We start from the raw sequence: 19,536 nt of genomic DNA on the forward strand, positions 1-19,536 counted from the left end.
ACACACACACACACACACACACACACACACACACACACACACACACACACACACACACACACACACACACACACACACACACACACACACACACACAACACACACACACACACACACACACACACACCTTCTCCCTTCTCTAAAACACCCTGGACAACGCTCCACACATCCAGACTCTTCTCCCTTCTCTAAAACACCCTGGACAACACTCCACACATCCTAAACTCTTCTCCCTTCTCTAAAAACACCCTGGACAACGCTACACACATCCTAAACTCTTCTCCCTTCTCTAAAACACCCTGGACAACGCTCCACACATCCTAGACTCTTCTCCCTTCTCTAAAACACCCTGGACAACGCTCCACACATCCTAGACTCTTCTCCCTTCTCTAAAAACACCCTGGACAAACGCTCCACACATCCTAAACTCTTCTCCCTTCTCCAATACACCCTGGACAACGCTCCACACGTCCTAAACTCTTCTCCCTACTATTCTGGCTCCAAAACAATGGAATAAACTTCCCAATGCAGTCAGAACTACAGAATCACTCCCAATCTTCCGCCGTAGTCTGAAAACCCACCTCTTCAGACTCCACCGTACGTAGCACTTGCTATTTCTAATCACTGGAGTTATTTTGTATTTCTTGTCCACATTTGGAGTTGCATCATGGCAAAAGTAACTACACAACCCAAACCTCAAAAAAAGTGGTCTCATACCCTTTAATGTAAGTGGGCTCTGGATTAAGAGCGTCTGCTAAATGCCTACATTGTGATTGTAATTGCAGTGTGCTCAGTGTATAGGATGCCCTATACAACAGAATGTTCAGGTCTAACGAGACCCAAAAGAGAGATTTGACGTTTTCCTTAATTTAGACCCAAACTGAGAATAGCAGATCTCGCTTGGCTCAGCTTTTCCACTAAAAACACTGTGCCTACCACACCAAGGATTTTATACTAAATAAAATAGCAGATATTATGCAAGCTCTTTGATGAATTGAACAAGGTGGACCCTCTTGTAAAGACGTGTAACGCATTATTGGGTCGTTCACTCACAGTTATAACAGTCTTTGTATTGAGTTTGTGCTTGAAATGTATACTGTAATTCTGCAAACTGTTAATACATATTTCAATCAATCAATCAATCAATCATAGCGCAGCACCGAGTGCCGCACTATGTGAGCTTGTAGATCTGCTATTTTAGAAAAATCGTGAAAATGTGGCGCAAATCTTTGAATATATAATATTTTACAGCAAATGTTTTTAACTCGTATCATTGCTTCTGGCGGGGGGGGGGGGGGGGGACAGCATATTTTCAGACGGGGGTCGGCAACCAATTACATTCAATTACAGTCCTTGACATGAACATGACGTTTGAGAACCACCGACATAGAAACATGGGGTTAAATAAATACAAGCTCACTATAGAGCACCGAAGTCCTGACGTAACTCGCTCATCCCGACGATTCCCCTGGTTCGCGGAAGTAATTTCTCTATGGAGAATAACATGGGGTGATCTTAATATCGTCTACTATAAGCGTTGTGGTCCAAAAATAAACAAGCTGTCTCGGCGTTATTGTTAGGGAGGTGTCTCTGTATCGTTTGCAACAGTCAGTCACTCAAATATGATACAGTCTGCTTCTAGCGAAAATATAACTACTGAAAGTGACGTCAGACTTCGGTGCTCTATGTCTCCATGTAGATCGGCTAGTTGAACTGTTTTAAAGTTTTTTTTTTTTTTTTAATAAAAATAAAAATGTATAGTTTAGGGATAAGGGATAATGGATAAGGGGTGGCACACGATGGAACCCTATAGGGCATAAAAAAGTTAAGATTTAGACTTGAGCCTCAGGTCTTTAATGGTATCTATATTTCGCAGAGCCATCCCGCCTCATCACAGCAGCGTCTAGACATTATTTCCGTGTGTGTGTGTGTGTGTGTGTGTGTGTGTGTGTGTGTGTGTGTGTGTGTGTGTGTGTGAGAAGCTGTCATCTGCTGTGTGTTTCTGGGCCATCCATAATCAGGAGGAGACATGAAGCCATGTTGTCGCCGTGCATATCTTAAATTGTTTATCATGCAAATGATGGTCGCTCTGCCCTCCTCCTCCCCCTCCTCCTCCTCCTCCTCCCCCTCCCCCTCCTCCTCCTCCTCCAACGGCCCAGGGCTCCAGACTGCAGACCCCCAGGTACCCCCTCACAGACCCCCAGAGCCCCTCCCAGACCCCCTCTCAGACCCCCGGGTACCCCCAGCTGCAGACCCCCTAACACCCCCAGACTGGCCTTCACGGCCTTGGCCTCAGCTGTCCCATAAAGACCCACTAGACTATACCACTAGACTAGACACACACACACACACACACACACACACACACACACACACTTGCACAGAACCAACCGTCCATCTTTAAACTGCAGCTATGCAAAAGACCCACCACTACTATCGGGCTGGGAATCGCAACCTCACGATACGGAGACACGACACATGATCTGTATCACGATACAGAGGCTGCAGGCCATGCACGATAATATGATAATGTATTATTGATTTTGAAAAATGACGGCATGTCCTATACTGAATTTATACCTTTGCCGATTTCTATAGACCACCGATTGCTGGTTTTTGGACAAATATATAGTCAGAAATGTCCAAATCAGTTTTTCATACAAAATAAATTCTAAGACAATGTGAATTTTGTATTGAGAACCTAATGATGATGATATATATATATATATATGATGTGCTTGTGTATGAAATGTATTGTATAGCAATGACAATAAAAACAATAAGTTGAGAGAAAATTCTAACAATTTTAAAGAATTAACTTAAAAAAACCCCAATCAAAATAGCCTATATCTACCAAGCTCACAACTTGTTGTCTGCTTGTAGATCGGCTATTTTCACTCGTTTAGATCCCGGGCACGTCGACAATCTCTTTTTGGGAACCCCTCTTTGCTCAGTCTACAAGGTCTGTTTACACTGTCAAATCCTTAGCGTTAATTTGACTCTGAGTCTGAATAGATTAGTTTCAGGGTCCAATGGAGTTAAGAGGTTTTGTCCAAAGCACTTACTTTCCATTGGCTCAATATTTTCGAAACAACACACAGACGTAAAGGGTGTTCAATAGCACTGAGTTATGAAACAACACACAGACGTAAAGGGTGTTCAATATAGCACTGATTTATGAAACACACAGACGTAAAGGGTGTTCAATATAGCACTGATTTATGAAACAACACACAGACGTAAAGGGTGTTCAATATAGCACTGATTTATGAAACAACACACAGACGTAAAGGGTGTTCAATAGCACTGAGTTATGAAACAACACACGGACGTAAAGGGTGTTCAATAGCACTGATTTATGAAACAACACACAGACGTAAAGGGTGTTCAATAGCACTGAGTTATGAAACAACACACGGACGTAAAGGGTTTTCAATAGCACTGATTTATGAAACAACACACAGACGTAAAGGGTGTTCAATATAGCACTGAGTTATGAAACAACACACAGACGTAAAGGGTTTTCAATAGCACTTATTTATGAAACAACACACGGACGTAAAGGGTGTTCAATATAGCACTGATTTATGAAACAACACACAGACGTAAAGGGTGTTCAATATAGCACTGATTTATGAAACAACACACAGACGTAAAGGGTGTTCTATAGCACTGAGTTATGAAACAACACACGGACGTAAAGGGTTTTCAATAGCACTGATTTATGAAACACACAGACGTAAAGGGTGTTCAATAGCACTGATTTATGAAACACACAGACGTAAAGGGTGTTCAATATAGCACTGATTTATGAAACAACACACAGACGTAAAGGGTGTTCAATAGCACTGAGTTATGAAACAACACACGGACGTAAAGGGTGTTCAATATAGCACTGATTTATGAAACAACAAACAGACGTAAAGGGTGTTCAATAGCACTGATTTATGAAACAACACACAGCCGTAAAGGGTGTTCAATAGCACCGATTTATGGAATAAAAAAACTAGTTATGAGGTTTCCTGCCGACAGAGTGTATAATTATGACAGGTTCAGGATGTGATGATTGATGTGTGATGATGGGAACCGGGACGAGGGATAACAGACGCCTCCTCATCTCAGTGAGCAGGGCCTCTTGTACCGAGCGAGGGCAGAAAACATGGCAGATAGCATATGGGGCATGGTGGGGTGGCATGGTTGGGCGGGGGGGGGGGGGGGGGGGGGGCACGTTGGCACTGCCCCGTGCCCCCTGTGGCTCCACTCCATCAATCTGCCACACGTCAAACATTCATAAGCGTCGGCATGGCGGATAATTAACTACTTCAATAATATGTATGTAGATCGGCTATGTTTTTGCTACAACAGCAATTATTTACCCATGCAGGGTATAGTATAGCTGAGCACAGGTGCTCATTTTCAGCAATGCCCGGCACATAGAAACACACAAACACGCACACACGCACGCATGCACGCACACACACACACACGCACGCACGCACGCACGCACGCACGCACAGGCACACTAAAATCTGCATGGGAGTACAAACTCAGTCTTATACTGTTGGCCACTAGAAGCAGCTCCACTGGAGCAGTTGTGGGTTCAGTGCCTTATTGCTCAAGGGCACTTCAGCGGTGTTGGGTAAGTGGTGAGTTGACCAATCACTTCCCAGGCCCAGAGGTGTGGAAATATGTGAGCTAATTTGACTGAGGGGCTGCCATTGGAATTTTCATATTTTACATGTCATATGAAAGCAGGGAATCATAGCTTCAAATTGGCATATTGGTTGTTCAGTTTGACCCACCAGTTTTGGAGATATGGCTTATAGAGTAATGTCTTGCAGAGAAACAGCGAGTTGAGAAAACAGGCTTGAAAAGGTTCACTTCTGTGGTCTCTAACATTACACATAGCTACATGTTTAAGCATTTATTTCATATTTACATGTCTTCTGTGGTCTCTAACATTACACCTAGCTACATGTTTAAGCATTTATTTCATATTTACATGTCTTCTGTGGTCTCTAACATTACACCTAGCTACAGGTTTAAGCATTTATTTCATATTTACATGTCTTCTGTGGTCTCCAACATTACACCTATAGCTACATGTTTAGGCATTTATTTCATATTTACATGTCTTCTGTGGTCTCTAACATTACACCTTGTTTAAGCATTTATTTCATATTTACATGTCTTCTGTGATCTCTAACATTACACCTTGTTTAAGCATTTATTTCATATTTACATGTCTTCTGTGGTCTCTAACAGTACACCTAGCTACATGTTTAAGCATTTATTTCATATTTACATGTCGATTTCAGACATGCTCTAGTATGTGAAGAGTCTGCCTGTGCTTTCAGTCAAATCTGGTAACATATAGTGACAGTCTCCATCGCCAGAGTTGCCCACAGGCTTCATAAAACACGGTTATGAAATATAGTCACAGATGAGACATGATCCCATGTGCTCTCCTCCGCCTCCACAACACGTCCATGTTGTTGTGTCTTCATTATTACACTAAGACATTCTGGACGGGAACCGCTTTTGGTGTTTTATTAAGCATCGCGTTATATACTTTAGCTATGGCGAAATAGCAGATATACAAGCTCATAGCGCGGCACCGAGTGTAGATCTGCCATTTATTTATTTTAATCTTGAAAATGTGGCGCAAATGTTTGCATGTATATATTATTTCAGAGCGAGCGTTTTTAACTCAAATCTTTGCTTCTGATGACGGGTTCCTGGAATAACATATTTTCAGATGGCGGTCGGTGTCCAAATACGTACATATCATTTTATGGGTCGTTGACATGAAATATTGAGCACAACTGATATACAAACAGTCAAACACACATAGGTATTTCAGAAAACTGTCACGAATTAGAAGACTTTTTCTTTCTTTTTAGATTCAAACAGGCCTGAATGGGCTAAGCACTGCAGCCTCTGACTCCTAGTCACGTCCGCAGCCATTAAAAGGCCTATAAATAAAGGCCTCATCATGGCGGAGACCCGGTGATATCATGTGAACCTCCAACAGAACCTCAGCGCCGCATCAGGAGAACAGCGCGGTCCAACAACAGCTGACTGGCCCGGAGGCATGTCCTGCATATACACGTGCGTGAGCGCGTGCGTGCATGCGCTCGCTTGCTCGCTCGTGCGTGTCTGTGTGTGTGTGATTCTGTGCTTATGGGGGTTCCTGCGTGCGTGCGTGCGTGCGTGCGTGCGTGCGTGCGTGCGTGCGTGCGTGCGTGCGTGCGTGCGTGCGTGCGTGCGTGCGAGAGAGAGAGAGAGAGCGAGAGCGAGAGAGATGAACGTGTGTGTATGTATCTGCGGAGTACAGTAGCGTACAGTATGTGTGTGGTGGGTGAGAGAATCAAGAGTGCGCGTATATATGTGTACAGTACGTTCATGTTGAAGTGCATTACTAATGGACTCACAGAGTGGTCACTCTCACATATATATATATGGCTTATCAAAACTATACATCTGCAAAGACCACATATACTGTACAATAATACACCAAACAGAAGTGTTGGAATGCTGCATGCCCACGGCATTATACATGTAAACCAAATGGTTATTGTTTAACTTTAAGTATTTACCACCACCAAGACAACACTTATAACCCGTTCTGACCTGAGATCAGATTCTAAAAATGTTCTTCTACATCCCGACACTTTTCTGAAAAAACCATGTTTCTATGTCAGTCGTTCTTCGATTTAAAAAAAATGGCAGACCTACAAGCTCGTAGCGCGCCATGAGCTTGTAGATCTGCTATTTTTCAATAGATAAAGCATAACATAATGCTAACACAAAAAGGGGTTTCCGCCCAGAATGGGATAAACACGTATAAAGATATTCATCCAAACCTGCAGGGGAAAAACGTTCACGGATCACAAGGGAAATGCGTTGCCGTTCGCAAACTGAAATGACGGTAAACTCCAGTGTTGAATTCGTCGACTAAATCTAAAGACGAAAAATGTTCGTCGACTACCTTTTCTTTCCACTGGCCAAAAGTGAATAAAAACTAAATGAAAATTAAGCTATGACGACTAAAACTAAGACTAGATATATTGACAATTTCGTCAAACTAGACTCAAATGTTAGGAAGGGACTAGTGGACAAGAGATCCAGTATAAGTCATTTTACACTTGGTTGCATGCTGAAAATAGCCGATCTACAACTAGCTCACAACGCTTGTAGATCAGTTATTTAAAAAATCTGTCATTACGACGGCATCAATCAAGGCCCGCCAAAATACCGTTTAGGTCGACTAAATCAACTGTAGATTTAGTCCACTAAAATCTTATGATATTTAGTCGACTGAAACACTGAAACATTCCAGGTGACTAAAAATATGACTAAAGTTCTATTCCGAAGACTATGACTAAAGTAAAACAACGGTGGTAAACTCTCGCGTAGAGCCACAACTCATATAAGAGACTCATCATGGCTTGTTTTGGAAACGGCGAATCGGCGCGTTTTCAACTCCGGGCCTCATTTAGCCGTCGTGGACAACAAACCGACAAAACCCAACCAGCCGAAACGACCGCCCTACGAAGTTCTTAATTAAGCAAATCGCGGGTAAAAAACACTGTACAATTAGTGGCTTGCAAGACGGGGCTCCGCAAATAAACGCCTCTTCCTTGACGGCCCCGACAATAATTACATTCCCTCGTCGTATCTTTGCTTTTTAATTTCAGCGTCGAAGTGAGACTTCGAAAAGGCACGCATTTGAGGGCGGCGCGAGAGGAGATATATAGCTGTGTGCTTAGTGTGTGCGTGTGTCTGTGTGCGTGTGCGTGTGCGTGTGCGTGTGCGTGTGCGCGTGCGCGTGTGCGTGTGCGCGTGTGTGTGTGTGTGTGCGCGCGTGTGTGTGTGTGTGTGAGGGATAGAGAGAGATACATCTGTCACCACCACATGAGAGAGGACGCGAAGGCCAGACAAACCCGAACACATCTGTGATGCTCTGTGATGTCTCTCTCTCTCTCTCTCTCTCTCTCATTCAGCCAATATTCTGCCTTTACTTTCAGTGTCTTTCTCATTCTCTCTCTCTCTCTCTCTCTCTCTCTCTCCGAGTGTGAATGTAACACTTTCTCACTAGTCTTTTCACCCCTTGACCTTTTTTCTCCAGGACTACTGCTGGAATAATATATGTTTCTTCTTATTATTATTATTATTATTATTATTCGGCTCATTTGAGAGAGATTTGATACAGCAGCAGCTTTGAATGAAGCAGCATTCTGGTTATTATGAATGACCAGGAAGGAAACGTCTACCCTCCTGAGCAGTGGTTCCCAAACTCTGTACACTCTCAGAGTTATATACAGACCCATAAGGGTCCATTTGTACACTCTCAGAGTTATATACAGACCCATAAGGGTCCATTTGTACACTCTCATAGTTATATACAGACCCATAAGGGTCCATTTGTACACTCTCAGAGTTATATACAGACCCATAAGGGTCCATTTGTACACTCTCATAGTTATATACAGACCCATAAGGGTCCATTTGTACACTCTCAGAGTTATATACAGACCCATAAGGGTCCATTTGTACACTCTCATAGTTATATACAGACCCATAAGGGTCCATTTGTACACTCTCAGAGTTATATACAGACCCATAAGGGTCCATTTGTACACTCTCATAGTTATATACAGACCCATAAGGGTCCATTTGTACACTCTCAGAGTTATATACAGACCCATAAGGGTCCATTTGTACACTCTCATAGTTATATACAGACCCATAAGGGTCCATTTGTACACTCTCAGAGTTATATACAGACCCATAAGGGTCCATTTGTACACTCTCATAGTTATATACAGACCCATAAGGGTCCATTTGTACACTCTCAGAGTTATATACAGACCCATAAGGGTCCATTTGTACACTCTCGGAGTTATATACAGACCCATAAGGGTCCATTTGTACACTCTCAGAGTTATATACAGACCGATAAGGGTCCATTTGGTTCCTAACTATCATCTTGCTGGGGACCCCCAGGGACTGCCTCAAGGACCCCGGTATGGGAATGTGGAATATGGGATTCCATAATTCTGCAATATTCTATGTTCTTGGACACATGTGCCTTCCTTGTGCAATTTACATAGGCTACAGTAGACCTATTTTGGTGATCAGCTGTGGTCACCTATACGTGGGGTGAGAAGGATCTGAATTCCGGTGGCTATTTGTATAACAAAGGAGTTTGTTGACCTGAAGAGACAGACTGGTTGATCAAAGACTTGCCACTAAATTATATGCAATAAATGTCGACACCCTACACACCAATGTAAAATGCTTAAGTATAGTCACCTAGAACACGATCACTTTGTCAGTTGGGGCGCGAGCCTATGTGGAGACGTCAGCCACTCTGCTGGCTGGTGTGAGTTTATGCTGTAAGCTGTACTTCGAAACAACTTCCAACTGCTCTGTCTGCCGTGTCTCACAAACTCTCTTCCGTGCTCTCCAGTTTTTGGTTAAAGTATCTGCAGTGTATAAATGGTAGGAACCTCTGCTCTTGAGTAATAACAACAACCAATGGCAAATCATCACAAAAGTCATTCCGGCCAGTGACTTTTCTGCCCTCACTTTTCATGTACTTTGCTCTCAGCCAATCAAATCATCGCTATATAGTATATGGGTGTTCAGCCAATCACAAGCAAATGTTTGTGTCCACACAAAGCCTCAAAGCTGGGCATAGACAACAACCGGTCAAGACAACCATCACACACATATCCGGCTCTTCGAAGTATAAGCGATAAAACCTTTTGCAATACGTTATATATTAACGAATAGCCCCGTACCTGTGATGAAGTTCTCCTGCTTGGGGATTATTCCATGCGAGGGCGTGTTGTTGTTGGCGTTGGCGGCGACGGATAAACAATCCTCGTTGTGGCGCGGAGGTGAGACCTGAACCGCCGCCACGGAGGAGGGGGGGTGGCTGCACGAGGCCCTCCGTGGCAGGGGGGGGAGGAGGGGGTGGTGGTGGTGGTGGTTGGGGGTCCGTGTGTGCGTGGAGGCGGAGGAGGAGGAGGAGAGGGGCGAGGCCAGGGGGGACGACGGCGGTCTGTCCAGGGGGGGTTTGTTGTCGTCGTGGTCGTCGTCCTCTGCGTCCTCTGCCCCGCGGTGGCAACGCCCCCTCCGCTTGTGTTCGATGAACAGGACGATGTCGGCCAGCGGGAAGCGGGCGTGGCACTGTCCGCACGTCAGGAGGTCCTGATGGAGGTGGTGGTGGAGGTGGTGGTGGAGGTGGTGATGGTGGTGGTCCTCTCCCCCCTTCAGGAGGGGGGGCTCCTCCTCGCCCCCCTGGGGGTCCTCATGGTCCTCCTCTCCCCCTCCTCCTCCCCCCACTCCTCCTCCTCGCCGTCGATGATGATGATGATGGTGATGATGGTGGTGGGGGTCCTGAGAGTGTCCTCCGTCTGCTAAAACACCCGCCAGGGGCTCCGCTGCAAAGAGGAGGAGGAGACCAGAATACAGTCAGTGTCCAGATCTGGTGAAACAGTGCATGTTTTCAACTTTTTTGATAAACAAAGGCCCACTATTTATTTATTCAGCATGTGAGCCACGGACCACCACATTTAGCCTCTCAGACCCAAATTAAACTAAAGAATTTTGTCTTTGTCTACAATTCCATGCTGTATTTTTTAGGAGAGATAACAGGCAAATGTTGACCAAAATAACAATTCTTCTACATTCTCTAGTTGTGTAGACTTCTTGTCATTAAAAACCCCTTCATGGCCACCCTAATTAACAGTGGATTGTACCTTCTATACCTGCACTATTCATATTTTTAATTCATAATTTTAATGCCAATAGAAAAATCCGTGATATACACAATATGTCTCATTTTCGCGGGGAAAGACTATAGTATTAGTCTATTAGACACTGAGTCCTCCTGATGGTGGCGCTAACTTCACCATTATGCCGTTTTTGACCAAATAGTACGAATCTGGCGATGTCATTTTCCGGTTAAACGGATCACAGCATCCGCTATAGCTTTCCGCACTGTTGTTACACAGTGATCTGTCCCCGATGCTATGCGATCATCGTTTATTTTAATATCTAAGTCAAATTAAGCCCAGAACATCGTATTTTACGCAGCTAATAATAGCACATAAAGAACCGCGTGCGTGCGTGCGAGTAAGTATTTCAGATGTTTAACAATATGTAACTCTTGAGAGCATAAAATGAGGGGTCAGAATTAAATGTTGACTTATTCGTCTATGGTACATTATAGTTTTTGGGGCCCTTGACTGAAAATGTTTGAGAACCACTGACATAGAAAGATAGGGTTTTAACCCTGTGAGAACCACTGACATAGAAAGATAGGGTTTTAACCCTGTGAGAACCACTGACATAGAAAGATAGGGTTTTAACCCTGTGAGAACCACTGACATAGAAAGATAGGGTTTTAACCCTGTGAGAACCACTGACAGAAAGATAGGGTTTTAACCCTGTGAGAACCACTGACATAGAAAGATAGGGTTTTAACCCTGTGAGAACCACTGACATAGAAAGATAGGGCTTTAACCCTGTGAGAACCACTGACAGAAAGATAGGGTTTTAACCCTGTGAGAACCACTGACATAGAAAGATAGGGTTTTAACCCTGTGAGAACCACTGACAGAAAGATAGGGTTTTAACCCTGTGAGAACCACTGACAGAAAGATAGGGTTTTAACCCTGTGAGAACCACTGACATAGAAAGATAGGGTTTTAACCCTGTGAGAACCACTGACATAGAAAGATAGGGTTTTAACCCTGTGAGAACCACTGACATAGAAACGTAGGGTTTTAACCCTGTGAGAACCACTGACATAGAAAGATAGGGTTTTAACCCTGTGAGAACCACTGACATAGAAACGTAGGGTTTTAACCCTGTGAGAACCACTGACATAGAAACATAGGGTTTTTCAGGAAAATGTCAGGATTTATACCTTTAGAATCGGGTCTCAATCCTATATGGGTTCAAAGCAGGATATAATAATCTTAACGTCCGTCTATATTATAATATACAGTATAGAGCTCTGAATGCTCTATAATAATCATAAAACTGATCCTGTCTACTAGTTCTCAAACTATTTCATGTCAAGGACCCCCAAAAATATAATATGTAATTGGCCACCGAACCCCCATCTGAAATGATGTTGTTCCAGGGACCCCCCAATCCCCCAACGATTTGAGTTAAAAAAAATATTATAATATTCAAATCTTTGCAACACATTTTCACGATGATTCAAAAATAGCAGATCTACAAACTCGTAGCGCTATGATCTTGTAGATCTGCTATTTTTCCAATAGCTAAAGTAGAAATACAAAAAAACATATTGAAAAAAAAAGAAATCCCCCTGAAATACAAATTAAAATTAAAAATGTGGAGACATAACACTATTCAGGATGTAAGTCATTCGATACGACACATTTAAAACACAGCAGCCTTATAAAAGCTGCAACTGTATTATACTGTAAAGGATTGACCTGAAAAAGGTTTTGTTATATTTGATGGAACCTGTTGAAGGATTAGTTTGCTTGTCTATATCTTCTCTATAGCCCACGTTGCTTCCATCTAGGTTGACATAGGAATAGGAATGTTATAGGTTGAATAAAGTTTTCCTCCTTTTTAACCTTTAAGTGTGCCCCGGATCTCCGCTTTGTTCTATAGATGTTTTATCCCGAGTGATTCCCAGGAGAACCTTTTTACTATTTTTTATTTTATTTACACCTGCACACCTCCTGAGCACCGGGATATTATCCCTGCACACCTCCTGAGCACCTGGTTGCTTCCTTGCCTCTGCATTGCTTCTATCCATATGTTGAGGAGGCTGACAGTAAAGGTATAGAATTATATGGGCTATATATTACATAATGGGATGTAATAATTATATTATATTCACGTCATATTTTCAATATAGACCATGGTCTTTATTATCATATATCCTGTTAAACACAAGCGATAACGATAGAAGCATAGAAGCAGCCTATTAACCCATTCTGAACGGGAACCCATTTCGGTGTTAGCATCGTGTCGTGCTTTAGCTATTGAAAAATAGCAGATCTACAAGCTCGTAGCGCGCCACCGAGTGGCGCGCTACGAGCTTGTAGGTCTGCTATTTTTGAAAAATCGAAGAGCGACTGACATTTTTAGAATCTGATCTCGGGTCAGAATAGGTTAATCAGACCAGTGTGTGTCCAGTGGAAACATCATATGAATCTGATCTCTGGTCAGAATGGGTTAAGGAAAGAAAGAAAGACAGACACACACACACACACAGAGAGAGTTTCGATAAGGAACACTGTTCAGCTCGCAGGCAGCCTGCAGCCCATCATGCATGCGAACGATTAAGTTGCATGACCCTCTTTTATTGTGCTGCCAATCTCGTTTTTTAATGAACCCAACACCTCTGAGAATCAAAAAATAGATTCTAATTTGAGTTCAAGATGATTGGACCCCATTTCGTTAAAAGTGCTGGGATCTGGTGAACCGAAAGGTTGAGACATCGAGGGGCGAATGTGGAGTAGGTCCCTGAGGCATACCCGAAGAGGAGAGAGCATTTAAAAGAAGTAATCTAGCCACGGTAAACGACATTCCGGCGAGCCAACTGGGATGTTGAGATAAGATGTGATGAATTCTCGCCGCCTGTTCAACCTTTAACCCATTTAGACCTAACACGAGATTCGATACAAGTGTGTTCTTCTAAATCCTGACAGTTGTCTGAAAAACCCAATGTTTCTGTCAGTCGTTCTCAAACATTTTCACGTCAAGGACCCCCAAAAATATATGTATTTGGTCGCCGACCCCCCCCCATCTGAAAATATGTTGTTCCAGGGACCCCCGTCCCCAGAAGCAAAGATTTGAGTTAAAAACGTTCGCTCTGAAAGAATATATATTCAAACATTTCTGGGCCACATTTTCACGATTTTTCAAAAGAATAGCAGACCTATACAAGCAGACCTAAGAGCTTGTAGATCAATCTGCTATTTTTCAATAGCTAAAGTATAAACATATAATGCTTTATAAAACACCAAAAGGGGAGTTCCCGTTCAGACTGGGTTAATTCCGTGTCGGGTCAAACGAGACTGCGGTGAGGGACTCTGCGAGATAGAGGCCTGGCTATACCTGTATATGTTGGACTGCATTAAAGATGAGGGGAATACTTCCCCCACCCCCCCACTCTAGTTTATACCGGGAGCTTATCTCAGACAGCTTATTGCTCTGGACACAGAAGTGTGAGGCTATGCAGGGGAAAAGCTTTTCTTCAAACCCAATAATCTCATTCTGATGCAGGCAAGAGGGAATAGAATAACTTTCAGAACCTTAATCCGTTCCGGACGGGAAAACCCTTTTTTGGTGTCATGTTGTTTATACACATTAGCTATTGAGAAGAGAAAAAAACAGATCTACAAGCTCGTATAGCGTGGCACTCGGTAGTGGTACGAGCTTGTAGATCTGTTTTTTTTTTAAATCGTAAAAGTTGTGTTGCAAATCTTTGAATATACATATTCTTTCAGAGCGAACGTTTTTGACTCAAATCTTTGCTTCTGGGGGGGGGGGGGGGCATTTTCAAATGGGGGGTCGGCGGCCAATTACAAATTATGTATTTTTGGGGGTCCTTGACATGAAAATGTTTGAGAACCACTGATATAGAAACATAGGGTTATTCAGAAAACTGTCATTTTGTAGAATCAGGTCTAAATGAATTAATCCCTCTCTTCTCTGTCTCTCTCTCTCTCTCTCTCTCTCTGTGTCTTTCTCTCTCTCTGTGTCTCTGTGTCTCTCTCTCTCCCCCTCTCTCCCCCTCTATCCCTCTCTCCCCCCCTGCACCAACAGAGCAGCATCCCAAACAGCTGTAGCCAACCGGTAGGAACCACATTAAGCCCAGATCTATTTCAGTGTAGTTGGGGGGGAAATAATTAACCGGCGCACAGGCATGTTTGTTCGGCTAATTAATCAATTACCACTCACAGTATTATAGTAGCAGAATTAACTCGTTAAAACCAACTTTGACTTTTAGAAAAAAACTATTTGCGGTATAATACCCTGCATTCTCAAATATAATGAATAACATCTTGACAATACACCGATATCGCGTAACGTCGAGTATACTAATTATAGCCATTTGTAACATACTCACTGCATGTCGATTACTAAACATGCATGTTAAACATTTTGCGCAATAGTCTATAAACCTATGAGCTTATTCAAAGGATGCTATATGTGTATAGGCCTACAATTTAGCTCGTTATGTGGCCTATAATTAAACTAAATAGAACACAGACATATAAGTAGGTCTCTATAAAGCCCATATAATTTAGTCCTACACACTTTTATTTTAGATATAATGACCTTACAAATAGTAATTAAACTTTTATTTTAGATAATGACCCTACAAATATAGTGATAAAAACGGGCCAATTTTTTTTTTTTATGTTCTGTACTGAGGTAAAAAACGAACGCTTTTTTTTTTAACGTTGCCAAATTTTCCTTAGTTTATATATTCTCTGAAGTATATAGCCTTATATCTATTTTATCTGACATAACAGGCCTCAAACGAAGGAAAATCTATAATAATAAGACGTATTAAGCTTTATTCGTCCTATACATAATGAACGACGGAGTGTGGCGGTCAAGGCGAGCCTTATTATACATGAAGTGATAAAGTATAGCCTACTAATACTATAGCCTCGATCAAGTTCAAGTTCACATGCAGAGCGACCACTGTCATAGTGTGCCCCCTACCGGTGGGGAACAGACAGATTGTGCATGTGCAAATGAAGGCATATGTTATAACCAGAAACCTATAATTGCTTCCTAGCCGAGAGAGAGAGAGAGAGAGAGATCGGGACACGCAAATATAGAAAAGAAAGCGTGCGTTTAAAACCCCTATACAGCAATAAAGGGACATGTTTTCATTCGCTTTTTTCTCTTGCCTGAAACTTCGTCTCGTCTCTCCCCAACCATGCACTATTCTATAGAGAGCTAATGATTTGAAGAGGTTTCCTTCCCTATACATTCTTTGGCACGGCAGAGAGAGAGAGAGAGAGAGAGAGAGAGAGAGATGGTGCTTCTAGTGTTACCTAACCTATACGACCACATACAGGCGGAACGGCTATCGAAATGAGGCTTATATTTACCAACCATTCCACCTGGCCTTCTTAGATCACATATACTGACTATATATTCCTGTCCTGAAAAATATGATCGGGCTAAATATATAAAACATCGCACCCCATTTATTACATTATAATACGAAAGCTTATTGAACAAAATAGGTCTCGTATAATCGTATATATATACTCCCTTAAAAGCAAGATAGCTTTATCAAAACACACGTATAGTAAACGAGCGTTATATTATAATATATGATCATAACTGCACGGGGATTTCAATTAATTTATAAACAGCAACGGACAGGCGAGAGAATTATTGCAGGCTCGCCTTCACGTCTATATTTCCGAAATAGGTTTCCGCACACGAGGTATTCTAGCTGAATGTATTCGCTGACAAGTGTGTGCATGCATTCTGTAAACACCACTTTTCCACCATCCCATAAGTCAGCACAAAAAAAGCACAAAAAGCCGAATATGAGACGCATGCATGCATTCCGTTTTCTCTTTCTTGTGCTGCGGAATGAATCGATAATATATATCTCCGCTGCGTTAATAAATGCACAATGAGTTATTATTAAATAAGTTAATCTCGCCATATACAACGCAGACAGGGTGGTGGTGGTAGGCTAGTATACAGGCAAAGGTCTCTCTCTTCGCCATATTATATGCATGTCGTTTAATGGCGAATCAACATGAAAACCTTTGGGGTTTCTTAGAGGATTTGTGCAACCAAACCAAACCGACCCCTATAGCCCAAGTTCATGTTCTCTACAGAGAGAAAAACTTTCAGCAAAGCAAGCACGGATTCCTCGACGCTATACGGTTTAAATAACCTGTAACCTTGTGATTTTAAAATATAGATATCGTTCCACTGGACAGCGGTATAGGTAGGCTATAGGTCCGGGTCGCGTCGCGTCCATTTGGTTTACATAGGCTATAAATCACCCCGACCGTGTTGTGTTGGAAGTTGAAGAAGAAATTCAGAAAATCCATGATGTTTCTTTTTTTTAAATCAGTATAGCCTAAAAAAAGAACTGTGCCCAAATGTATAGGCTATTTATCTCCACACTTACGCGAGAACTCCCGTTTGCTCAAGTGCAGTGGTTTGCCTTGCTTGCGGCGAGACATAGTCGTTGGGTGACGGCGGGTCACACAAGGCAGGCAGGCTCCCGGCTCTGCCCGACGGACCGGCGGGGTCACACAGGCAGGCAGGCAGCGGTGGATCCCCGGCTCTCTAAGCCTCTACCCACCGGGTCACACACACACAGGCAGCGGTGGATCCAGCTCTATATACCGACGGACCGACGTACGGGTCACACACTAGGCAGGCAGGCAGCGGTGGATCCCGGCTCCAACCACCGGGTCACCGGTCACACACACACACACAGGCAGGCAGGCAGCGGTGGATCCCGAGTCCCGAGTCCCGGCTCTGCTCTTCACATTACTGGGAGGAGATCCATATATAATATTCCTTTTTCTTTTACAACAACAACAAGGTATAATAGACTCCTGTTTAGTCCGCGGGAAAATGATATCTTCATTGATGCGTCCTTTATTATTAGTGTTGTCCTCCGGTGGTCTCCGGCTCGGTCTGACATCCACAACAAGACAAAAAATACAAAAAAACAATAAAATAAAAATAAAAAATATTAGATCACACACAGCGGCAGAGAGGGTGGCGCGCGCACGGGCACGGTACAGGTTGTGCGGAGGTCTTCATGACTTTTATTTATTTTCTCTTTCTCCCTCCCTCGATCCTCTCTTCTTTTTCCCCCGAATTCTTTCTGCAATAAAGAGCGAGCTTTTTGCGGATGGGGTGGTGGGTGGGGGTCTTCGTATGGCAGCCGACCAGATAGTAGTAGTAGTAGTAGTAGTAGGAGACCCCCTGAGCTGGGCTGAGCTGAGCTGGGCTGAGCTGCAAGTTCAAGTGCGGACGTGACGTTCCTGGCGAACTTGAACCGCGTTTCGCTGGTCGGGGGGATCGAGATGGATGGACACACACACACACGCACGCACGCGCGCGCGCACACACACACACACACACACAGACGGCACACACACAACATGGGCAGGGCGAAGAGAGAGAGAGAGAGAGAGAGAGAGAGAGGGGGGAGGGAGGGAGGGAGAGGCGATAATGAAAACCAATGGACGGTCATTATGTATGGAGGAGGAGGAGGAGGGGGGGGTGGAGAGGGGGCCGCGAGACAAAAAAACAGAAAGGAGGAGGCTGGGACCCTGAAGACGCCCAGTGGACGGAGGGGGGATCAGAGGGGGCGTGGCCCGGGCAGAGAGAGAGAGAGAGAGAGAGAGAGAGGCAATGGACTTGAATCCCTCCCCCCCCCCCCTTTTTTTCTTAACTACTACTACTAAGGTATGTCTGCTGTGGTCCTTCCTGCATGTCTGGATAAGAACAAATGTCAGTTTGACCTCCTAGCCTGTATGCTATACGGTAGAGCAGGTTAATGTGTACGGCAAGGGCAGGCTATGCTGCCGATCTTACGGGAGGCATAAGATAAGGCATTGGCCAGAGACAGAGACCATTATTATAACATTGTTTCTAGATTTTAAAAGCAATATTGTCTTTGGCAGGTTTTATGGCAATTTTTGAAGGGATCGAGTAGAACTTATTTATTCTTTTAACATAATAATAGGAAACGGTCTAATTAATCTGGGTGCTTATAGTTTGAGGGGCGCTCCAGTTTAATGTTTTGTGTTTTATAGTTCAATGTTTGTCAACAAATGTTTGTCAACATTTGTTTTGTAAACGCCGTTGACAATGAAGGGACAATTTAGTGATCTGTGTCATTTTCGTCATATTGTCACTTTGTTAATGTTTGTTTTACAATTACATCATCTAATCAACATGAGTTATAGACTTTAATATATTAGCGCCCCTCACTTCACCCACACAGGTGTGAAGTGAGGTTTTTATACATTAGTCTTTATGGTTGCGTTATAGATGTACAGGTTCAAGAATGTCCACGCATCATACAGATGTCGGTTATTGGTCTTATTTGTCATGCGACTTTCAACTCCTCCAGTCACCAAGACACCGTGAAAACTAGAATAAGAACAAACATACATTTGTTGAGATGTAGGAGTCCATACTCATTGTGAAATAGTAATTAGTGAGTCCACATTTTTTGTGCATTCAAAAGATCAAACAAATTCCACGGTTCTACATTAAGCAACATTAAACAATCCACAACACCACATCACAATGAAATCACAAAGAATATGTACCTTGTGCGCCTTTGAACCATGTGCAGATTGATTAATATCGTCTCTCTCTCTGACGTTCCCAAAACATACAACTTTTCTCCAGGAACTCAGTTCAACCTCTGACCCTTACTGACAGGTGACGTCATGTTAGTGACGTGACACTCTGATCATGTGACTCTCTTCCAAAGGGTGCACTTTT

The 19,536-nt window shown here is 43.1% G+C and overlaps 1 protein-coding gene across 1 annotated transcript in view; it reads right to left on the reverse strand.

Annotated features, from left to right (window-relative positions):
- The window catches only part of LOC308312419 (uncharacterized protein), a gene marked incomplete at its 3' end in the record, with an annotated part of 59,574 nt that extends 42,306 nt beyond the window's left edge, over window positions 1-17,268 (reverse strand). Inside the window, exons 1-2 of the mRNA XM_080759025.1 lie at window positions 17,189-17,268; window positions 9,810-10,454 (exon numbers count right to left, since the gene is read on the reverse strand). Of these exons, the coding sequence (XP_080615151.1) occupies window positions 9,810-10,454; window positions 17,189-17,243 (700 nt within the window). The 5' untranslated portion in view covers window positions 17,244-17,268. The remainder of the gene's footprint in view (window positions 1-9,809; window positions 10,455-17,188) is intronic.
- Between the last annotated feature and the right edge of the window lie 2,268 nt (window positions 17,269-19,536).

Source organism: Protomyctophum bolini (genome assembly GCF_963924005.1).
Source record: "Protomyctophum bolini genome assembly, chromosome: 3".
Taxonomy (NCBI): domain Eukaryota; kingdom Metazoa; phylum Chordata; class Actinopteri; order Myctophiformes; family Myctophidae; genus Protomyctophum; species Protomyctophum bolini.